Source organism: Mizuhopecten yessoensis, unplaced genomic scaffold (assembly GCF_002113885.1).
Source record: "Mizuhopecten yessoensis strain PY_sf001 unplaced genomic scaffold, ASM211388v2 scaffold4411, whole genome shotgun sequence".
Lineage (NCBI taxonomy): Eukaryota > Metazoa > Mollusca > Bivalvia > Pectinida > Pectinidae > Mizuhopecten > Mizuhopecten yessoensis.
This window is the reverse complement of record NW_018405533.1, coordinates 1092578-1103105: the sequence shown is the minus strand read 5'-3', so window position 1 is coordinate 1103105 and position 10528 is coordinate 1092578. Positions and strand designations below refer to the sequence as shown.

At 35.8% G+C, this 10528-nt stretch overlaps 1 protein-coding gene across 5 annotated transcripts in view; it reads left to right on the top strand.

The window, feature by feature from the left end:
* Positions 1–6386: 6386 nt before the first annotated feature.
* LOC110448985 (la-related protein 4-like) overlaps positions 6387–10528 on the top strand; it is a 63566-nt gene continuing 59424 nt past the window's right edge. For 3 of the 5 annotated variants that reach the window (XM_021495552.1, XM_021495551.1, XM_021495548.1), the window contains exon 1: positions 7049–7139. In XM_021495552.1, coding sequence (XP_021351227.1) covers positions 7125–7139 — 15 coding nt within the window. In that variant the 5' untranslated portion in view covers positions 7049–7124. Of the gene's footprint in view, positions 6577–7047; positions 7140–10528 lie in introns of those variants that run through there. The other 2 variants (XM_021495549.1, XM_021495547.1) reach the window with 2 other exon arrangements.

Genomic DNA, 10528 nt, shown 5'->3' with positions numbered 1-10528 from the left:
TGTGTATAATATGTGGCACGTGTGTACTGTTTATGGAAAAACACGTGTGTACATTGTTTGGTGTGCGGCACGTGTGTACTGTATTTGGTATGTGGCACGTGTGTAATGTGTATAATATGTGGCACGTGTGTACTGTTTATGGAAAAACACGTGTGTACATTGTTTGGTGTGCGGCACGTGTGTACTGTATTTGGTATGTGGCACGTGTGTAATGAGTATAATATGTGGCACATGTGTACTGTTTATGGAAAAACATGTGTGTACATTGTTTGGTGTGCGGCACGTGTGTACTGTAAATGGTATGTAGCACGTGTGTACTGTTTACGGAACAATGCGTGGGTACTGTCTAATGTACAGTGTATAACACGTGTGTACTAAGTTATGATGTATAACACATGTTATACACGCGCTGTCGTAAACTACGTATCTGATGTATTGCTATAGATCAGCAGTGGATCAGCTATCAATCTAGCTGTCATCGGTCACGAATCAATGAACAATCCGCTCGCTTTCCATCGGTCTGTTAGACCGGTTGTTTCACTTACTGATAATATACAGACAGTTTGCGGGTCAAGAGTTTAGGAGTCAAACGCCACGCGACAAAGTTCAGGGAGTAGGACATGTTACAAATAGCGGCAATTTATTATGTATAATTTATCATGTATAATGTATCAATTATTTCTCTCAGGAGCTAATTCGTATGTAGATCTACATTGCCAGGAGAAAATAGCTCTCGGCTATACACAGGTACGAGGCTCGTCTGTCAATACACCTATGACCAACGGTAAAGTCATGAATATACCAGAAAACTTAATGGTACGCAGCAAAATGGTCAGATATTATTATAGCAAGCATTTAAATTCACATATTATGGTATAGTTTCACGTTGTTTCGTTCTCACTTGGCCAACCTAAGAAGAAAAATAGAATTATCTAGCCAGCCTTGTCTATAATTAACAAATATTTCAATTTTTAAACACTAAGTTTGTTTTCAACACAATCAGTAATTGAAACCGCCAGAGAAGATAATTCACGTTCGAGGAAGCGATTGTTCTAAAGTTTTAACATTTGTTGATATATTTGCTGTAAAGTAAACCTATTAACGTAAATTGTTGGGGGTTTTGGTGTGTTTTTTTACATGTAATTTTTTTCAATTGATTATTCAACTAACACTTTCCTTCTTATTTCAACAAGACTATGAAATAGCCAATCTCTGACCCGGTGCCTGTTCGATTATGCGGAACAACCAGTAACGTCCGTTTTTAAATGTTAAATTATTGGATATAAATCCTGGCGGACCTGCAAAAGTTTATTCAGGCCAGGCAAGGCTTTTTCAAGGCTCGTCTGAAAGCAGCATCAGATTAACTGAGCCCGACCTTATTTCATACACGAACAATCCTGGTGTAACCGGTTCAACCTTTTGATCGCGATAAACGAAAAACGGCCGGTGTTATTGAGTGTGAGGAACGACAACTCTGGGTAGACTTTGTGAAATAGAATCAAAGCACCTGTAATCAGAATTTCAATAATTGCTTTATGAAAACCACATTTACTCGTGATAAAGTGAGTTTACAATCTGATTTATTCAAGAAAACAAAACTAGTGTCTATGTACATGTATTAGTGTAATGGAATTGTTTGAATTTATCTTATATAGAGACAAATTCAAACCGTAACAGTTTGATAAAGGGATGGTTTGCCACGAAAAATTGACAATAAATGCAGTTTCTCTATAATTTCTTTGCGTATATTATCATATTGTTTATTTTTTTATTTTTTTTTGTATCCACTACCATCGCCTGGATATAATGGTTTTACATGAAATTCTTTGATTCTAGCGGCGATGCAGACACGTGATGTATGAGCGACCTGTTCCTTTTCAAGAAAGGAAAACAGCAAAAGATTACTAAAGAGTCAACAAAACCATAACTCAACGATAATGATGATGAATTAATGATTGACGATCATTAGGGATACATGGTGTTGGCTGATGAGGAATGATTGATCGATTTGATGATGATGATGATGATGATGATGATGTGTAATCATGTGAAGATGATGAAAGTGATGATGATGATCTTATGTTTTGTAATTGTGTAATATGATGATAAATTAAGAATGATAATTACTGATCCATGAAGTTGACTGATGAAGGGTGATTGATCGATCGATCGATTGATTGAATGATGATGATGATGATGATGATGATGATGATGATGATGATGATGATGATGATGATGATGATGATGATGATGATGATGATGATGATGATGATGATATCACAATGTACACTTTGCATGTGAGTGAGTAGACGTTTTTATTGTTTTATGTATCGATTAAACTTGTAGAGGGAAAAATTCGAACTCAAAATCGATAAAACTAGAGCAAAGTACGAACAGAGGAAAGATTGACATGGAGACCCTTGACAAAGAACAAGGAGAATCAGACCAGGTGTTCCGGAAGGGTAAGCATCATCTGCTTCATCGACGATACCTGTCATGGGCATCTTAGTCAAATCAACGTTAATGCCACGTCTTCAAAGCCGGAACTGGAATATTGACAACTAAACAACAAGACACACTTAAGAGTGAAATCAAAATCATCGACCTTAATTTCATACACCACTAGGAAATAGCATGTCTCCCAATGAGATTACTATAAAACTTGTCCATAGTCAGTATCAACCACCTTTCCTATAAATTATACACTTTGTTGTACATTTGTCCTGCAGTATTCAACATCTATCACGTCAAAAATACCGAATAAACTGGGAAGGTGTACACGTAGGTTGGTGAAAAAGAAAGAACTAGCAAGAAAGGGAAAGATCAGAAAGACGAGTACTAAATGTAGAAGACAGCAATCGCGACAATAATAACTCGGTAACATGAGGGACTGACAAATTTACATTTCCACTGAACGTTTCTCTATAAGCAGTTTCTGAAGATATTGCGTTCATAGGGCTATGAACGCAGTTCGATCAGCGTCATTTTGAAGTTTCTCTTCTCGCTCGAATAACGTGAAACAACCGTTAGAAACAAATATTTTGGCGATGTTATGCTGTTCCAGGAATCTCGTATGCACTGGCAATACATACACTTAAATATTTATAACTAGGATAACTATAAGATAAAATGTAATATATGGATTGATGGACAGTCGGGCCTCATCATGGGTATAGCTATGTAACCGATTTGCGTTCATATAGGCATGAACATTGAAAAAATACCGTTCAATCTTTAAACGATAGGTTCAATTTAATATGTTCTAAAAAACGCATGCTGGTTCTTTTGAAAATACCTCAAAGATATTTGTTTCGAGAACAGATTCTTTGGATTTCGATGCTGAGAAGACCCTTGTTAACATGAAAATTTAAATGATGCTGGATATCAAGCATGGTCTGATGAATGTTGAAATGCTTCACATAAGTTACAATGTTAAGCTAGACATTTATCTGTATGTGAAATTTAAAAGCAAGATACATGTTCTTATCCCGAGCCTTAAGCTGTGTTTGACTTTTTTGACTTTTTGAAGACATAATACCACTTTTCACTAATCGATTGACTGGGTTTGTACCGTGGGTCGGACCTATATGGGAATATATCAAATCGATGATTGCCGATTGATAAACTACATGTGTATATTTCACGGATTTGGCAAAATATGCAAACATCTTTCATCGTTAACTTTCACAACAGATTTCGATAGCTAATCTAATTCCGTGCTTTCATCGTGACTTTTGTAGTTATCCTATCACGGTCAAATACCATAAATACCTGTACTGTTGGCCGATAGGGGCCATCGACGGATCTGGGTCATCTATTACCAAGGTCAATGGCAACCGACGTAGTCCCGCTGTCTGTCTGTAAGAAAATCAAGATCAAGATCATATAAAGTTTACAAAACAATTTAGAGATTCATGTTTTGAAACATATATTTAACGAAACTATTCCGTATCCGTATTTAGCCCCCCCCCCNGCTTGAATGAAGGTCCCTTCAAATTGATGAAAATACGTATATTTATCATAATATTTCCAGAGCTACATTTCTATAGACTACCATTAGACGTTAATGTTTTATCTCATGACATGCCGTGTCTGCATTTTTTTTCCATGACTCGGCCGGCTGTGACCATGGAGAGTGATTTTGTCGATAGATATCGGAAATTTGTATTTTGGCTCAGATCAATAATAACATGTCACAGTCGGCCAGACTTGCCACGGGCCAACGATAAAAATCAAATCTGTATATTTTCATATAGATTTTCAATGTTTAGATAATGAGAAAGAGCTAGAAGCTATGCAAACTATGGGTGTTTATTCTTTTTTAAGGATCCCCATACCACTGACAAAAACTGAGACCAAATATTGCTCTTGGAAACTATTTTTCCGGCATGGTCCTAGCATTGGTAAATCATTTCTGAAAAGAAAATCATACATTGTGGATTTTTTATTAGAAATAATAATTTAGATTAAATAAACAATAAACTGTTTTTCCGGTAAGGAAAAGAAAACCATGCATTGTGGGACTTTTATTAGAAATAATAAAGATTAAATAAACAAAATATAATCACCAGCAGTGTTCTGAATGAAAACAATCAGCGGGACTAGGCTGGGATTCGAGCCCCGGACTTCAGATTGTTATACTATCGCTCTTAGTATATATATATCCAAACGGGAGTCAAGGGGAGGTTACTGGATATAGGAAATTCCAGAGTGCAGTGGGGCAGGGATTCTAAATGATGTAGTCGGGTTAGATTCAAGTATCGCTCGGACATATTGTGTTATCATCAAATGGGGGATGCTTTATAACTGAATGCAATTGCTGGTTGGGTTTTATGATCGTGCAACCATATTGAAAATGTCAATGATGGGATTCAAGACGCTCTTTTCCGCCATTGAGGTTTATGTCAATTTCACTCAGGTTTTTGAAAAATAAAAAAATCTTTACTTTCTTTTTCATCACATTTTGTTAGAATTGTTCGAACAGATCGATAATTATTCATTACTTCTGTAAGAATTGTCCACAATTAAATCCGTCCATATTATCGGGATTTTTATTTTTGATCTCCGCATACATTTTCTTTTTTTATGTCATTTCCGATGGGCACAAATATTATTTTTTGCCATAAAAATGTTTGACCAATTCACTTCTCATGGTTTAAGTTCTAGGAAATGTATTATTTTATCAATACTACGGACAGAAGTGCTAGATAAGTTTGTATATGTGTGCTGAAAGTCATCAAAATGTGAGGAAAAAACCCCGAAAGATCAGATTTATCAAAAAAATAATAAGAAAAACGCAAAAGGAATTCAACATAAGATCCAATGGGTAGAGAGCCAAAATCCATAAACTAAATTATAACCATATAAATCACATCGTACAGATAATAATGACAGCATAACGTTAAGCTGATATAGGTTTGTTCACTGGCAACCTCTTATTACTTACCCATCATTTAAAATTCCTTATCGTAACGTTACAGAAAAAAAATAAGTGAATTGAATTTAAAAAATAGTCATGTTTTTGTATAAACTCATTTTGATTCATTATATTATTGGTCATTGCAATACATGCCTTCATTTCTCAATGATACCGGGCCTGAACGTTAGAAACACTTACAATGTTGTAACAGTAAGATGAATTGACAAGGTGGGATAGGTCTGGCCAGAAAACGGCAAGCACGCCAATCATAAAAAGAACGATAACTCCTACGTGACTGTACACCGAAACCTCGTGTGTGTAACTAGACAACTTGCCATAAAAGGAAGTCATTTATCTTTAGTGTTATACAAAATTGAAAGGCTGTTATACGCATATATTATAACACTTTCGGGGCGCTGATCTTCAGGTTATTAAACGCTTGCTAATTGAAATATTTTAATGCTATATTATTTTGAAGACCACTAGCTCAATAATGACAATATAAAGCAAATGCTGGGAATTTTTCGGTAGCAAGGGGCACATTTCAGTATTTATCCCTGTATCCTACTCAGAAAATTTCGATGCAATACAGACAAGTGTTTCGTTAATTTCCGTATGGCTCAGTAACTGTTTTTCGGATATTAAAACACTTGGAAAATGTTTATTTGAACTGATCAGGAAATAATTTTGAACCACACAGGAAGCCATGTGTTTATCAAGAAAATTTCCCCAAGGAACCTCAACCGCAGTGCGTCACAATGACCCGCCTCTCTCCCGCCAAATAGCATACTATCCATAATTTCTCGCTCAGAAATCATCCATAGCTCCAGAAATGAGTTTCTTTCATCTTTATTGATTATTATATCACTGTTACGGCCCATTTATGCCAATAAATCCCTTCAGTTTGAAATATTTGTTTATTTTGTTCGTATCCCGATGTTTTCTACATCTCGGTTGCCATGTTGGATATGAGCGGCCCATGTGACTAGTGAGGAGATAGGCCAACCTGCTTGATAGCATTGAACTGCATTTTCGTCTCCTAAGGCAGCGTTTTCTTGTAAATTTTCGTCAACGTTCAAGTGATACAGTTGTAGAGAAAGGCTTAAAAACGGCTTTTTTCAAGGATTTTGTCACGTAGTCAGTTTACAGCCAGAAAAGTAAGTGAAAATGTAGCTTGTGTATTCGAACCATATCATGGCACGAGTTGGACGCCATATTCTGCAATGTAATGTAGAGGCAGTGTCACGTGTAATCCCTGATTCTGAACTTAGTTCTGTGTGTTGGGTTAAAATATACTAATGACAATATATATATATGTATACACTATCGATGTAATTTTCTAAAATATGTTGTTAAAGTGGTGTTTGGGTCAAATCCCTATTGTCGGACGCGTTGTGACCCGCCTTGATCAAAGTGCTCAAACCCTCGTGTTCAGTTGAAACAACTTGACAAGGGGCCTTGGTGACAACCTCGGAGAGGTGTCCAAGTACCAAGACATCACTCCTGCACTCGTCTGTTCCAATCCAAAGATCACTTTTATTGATTAAGTCATATGCAAATGATATATCATGAAACATAAGTTAGCATGCTTTCCTCGTGGAAAGCGGAAATTCGTATGTCCGTCAGCCATTTCAAGATGGCGGCGTCCATGGTATTTCCTAAATTGAGAAGCTTTTGAAGATTTATAGTCTAAAACGCTGTCAAAATGGTTCGAGACCAGGTAAATACTCAGATAAATTTGAAGCAGATGTCTTAAAGGATATTTTTGCATAAAAAATAATTGTGCATTTGGATTGCACGTAGGCAATATGTTAATAAACAGGCTGATGAATATCCATTCTGACCTTGTCCTTGCTAGTAAGGTATTTCTTGACGATACAGTTGCACCTCAGTTCTCTCACTCCTTCTGAAATTTGAAACTAATATTTTGTTCCCACATAGTTTAAATCTTTCATACTTTGCTTGGTTTAATTACTGATATTACCCTGTTCGCAACGAAAATGAATGAAATCAATATGATGCACGTTGTACATGTATGTAGATGTCTAAAATTAGCAATTCATCATTCCTAACGATTCAGATGTAAAATAGAGGTTATATTATCAATGTAATATATATCTATTACGTGTAATTATGAAGCATTATTGAATATGTGTGGGTCGCATTGATGTAGATTTTATTATAAATGTATCTTAAATAGTGATTCATAATAATCAGTTAATTGATCAATTTCTTGCAGAGTTTAGATTAATTGATTCCTATTCACAGAGTTGATAACCAGAAATAATATTCAGTACGTCGCATCAGTTTTCAATTAAAACTAATATAACAGTTCTTATGAATATCAGGTATAGCTTATTATCTTTCGCTGTAAAATACATCGCTGTAAGCTTTTTAGCTTTTGGAGATGTCTTGATTCTATTTCCTTAACTTATATATATAGTGTCCAGCTGGTTGCGCATAAATGATAAAAAGTCTGTTATTTACACATTGATGGTTTGTGGCAGTATATCAGTCTTGTTGCTCATACATTATACTTGACAAAAGACAGTTCTCTCTCTATATGAAACCTACGTCTATTTACACACGTACCGTTAAAAATTTGCACTTGTTGATTTGGTCTCTAATGACCTGTTCAGTTCAACTAATTTGGACACATGTGATGTACAAGGTACTAATTGTAAAAAGAGGCCCGGAATTTGGACCTGTTGGTAATGTTATGGTTGTTCAGTAATGTTTTGAAGCTGTTTAGGTTCATTGCTGTGGCGATCACTTCCGGTAGACTGTTCCATGTTATTGTTCTATTGCTGAAGACATTTTTGTTTACTTCAAGGCGAAACGGTTTTTTGAACAGCTTTTTTGGATGCCCCCTAGTCCCCATATTTGATGCCAGTTTAAACATGTGTTTGTGGTCTACATGGTCGATGTTTTTAAGATCTTATAGATTTCGACTAGGTAGGCTCTTTCCCTTCGATACTCGAGTGTAGGCAGTCCCAGTTTTCGCAGCCTTTCTTCAAATGGTAGATTTGATAGATTTTTTATCCGTTTTGTAGCCCTTCTTTGAACATTTTCGATGGAGATTTTGTCTTTGATAAAGATTGGGGACCATATAGGTGTTCCGTACTCTAAATGTGGTCTGACGAGTGATTTATACAATAGAGTAAACATAACTGCGTCCATGTATGTGAACGTACGGAAGATAGTACCCAGGATTCTGTTTTATTCCAAACTTATATGTCCCTATATGTGGCCAGTGTTGTCACTTTGCTTATATATACTCAATTTATTAAAGCCAATTTTCATGCTTTTGGCGAAATGTAAGCATGATCAGTTATTTTGAACACCAACTCTTTGACAATGGTACATTTTTCTTTGAATTGATTGTATGATCACCTATCTAGATTCGGCCAATTTACATTGAGAGAAAAAAATGTTTGGTTTAGTCTTTCCGATTAATTGATTTTCAACATACCAACCAATTCCCGACACTAATTTCAAATGATTTACACTACTAAGGTAACATGTCAAGCAAACTACATATTTTGTGCAAGGGTTACTCGCCCTTGATATCAATTTTCTTTAATTGTTTGCACCCACAATAACGTACTTTATGGATCGACAATTGAATGTAATTCCCTGACGAAGCCCTCCCCCGGTAGTAAATAAAGCGCCGCTAACTGAGAACGTCGGGTTGTGTTGGCACCTCCATGTTCATTAAAAAAAACCAAGCAATTGTAACTAAATTTTAAACAGTCTGTTCCTTTATGACTTTTATGACTGGATAATATAGCATTGTTTGCATTGAATTTGGGAATATATTCCTCATTTTTTGTCATTTTGGGAAAATAAGACAGTTTTTAGCTTAGGGTGTTGTGAGCGCCTAATTCGACGCCTATTTGTATTTGGTTACATAGTAATATGAATTTGAAATGTAAAAAAGTAACTTGTCATTAATCTTCTTAATTTGCGTATTGTAAATGTATATATGTAATTTAAGCCTGAGGTTGTATCTCAATATTTGACTGTAGATTATCACTACAATTAGCTGGTCATAACACTTGTGTACCGTCCTGGGACCAGTTGCTGTGGAGTAAACTTTATCACTGAGCTGGTTTATATCAATGAATCGTAGTTTCTGTCGGTTAGTACACAGCTAGATTCGTATCGTTGTCAATACATAGGTAGGTCAAGCTATACCCTTTTATCAATTACCTGTGATGGCTGTTTTGTGAGTGTAATACACACTACTATCATATGGTATTTGTGCTAGCCAGTAGCCAGTCCTATCAGGGTTAACCCGATACATCATTCATGATACAGTTACTAGTGGTAAACAGTCCGGTATAACGTAACCTAATCCCATCTTGCTTAATTTAGCGGTATTACAAAATTTAGTCCCATCTTGCTTATTTAATGTCAGGATTTCAATCAACGTGCTTTTAAAAGGCATGGTATTTTTAACTTTTATGTATTACCTAGCAATGTACTGCTCGGTGTTGTAACAGGAAAGACAGAAGTGTTTCCCCCCAGGGATCAGACCAGTAACCTCCAGTTTCCCAGTCTGTCGCTCTACCAATTGTGAGCTAAAGGGGAATTCCCTAATTACATATGTACAATTAAAATCTCCCACACTCTGTTGAAAGTGAAAGGGGAAACACATGTAGAAACAACAAATTATCATTTTATTATATAACATACAAGTATAGGTTCAAACTTCCACAAGCTTATGACCGTCTTCCTGAGTGTTCCGCATTATGATAAATGCATTTCATTATAAAAGTGTTCCAAATACCATAGTAGATCCTGAAATATTCGTTATTACTCCAACTATAAATTTGTCTTTACTGATTGGTTTTGATCTTGAAGGTGTACAATTCCAAAATCAAATGGCCTACCTACCTACCCTATTTTTCCTCCCGATGATAGCGAAAACATAAGTAATTTTATTTTGGCCTAAGCAATTAGCATATGGGGTTTCACCCTGCCGTTTCTGATCCTTGAAATTAACCACAAAGAATGAATCCACAAAATCAACAAAGTTAAATGTTATATATAAGATGTAAAATTTGAACATCATCACAGATAAGCTATAGATTTGGAATCAAATAA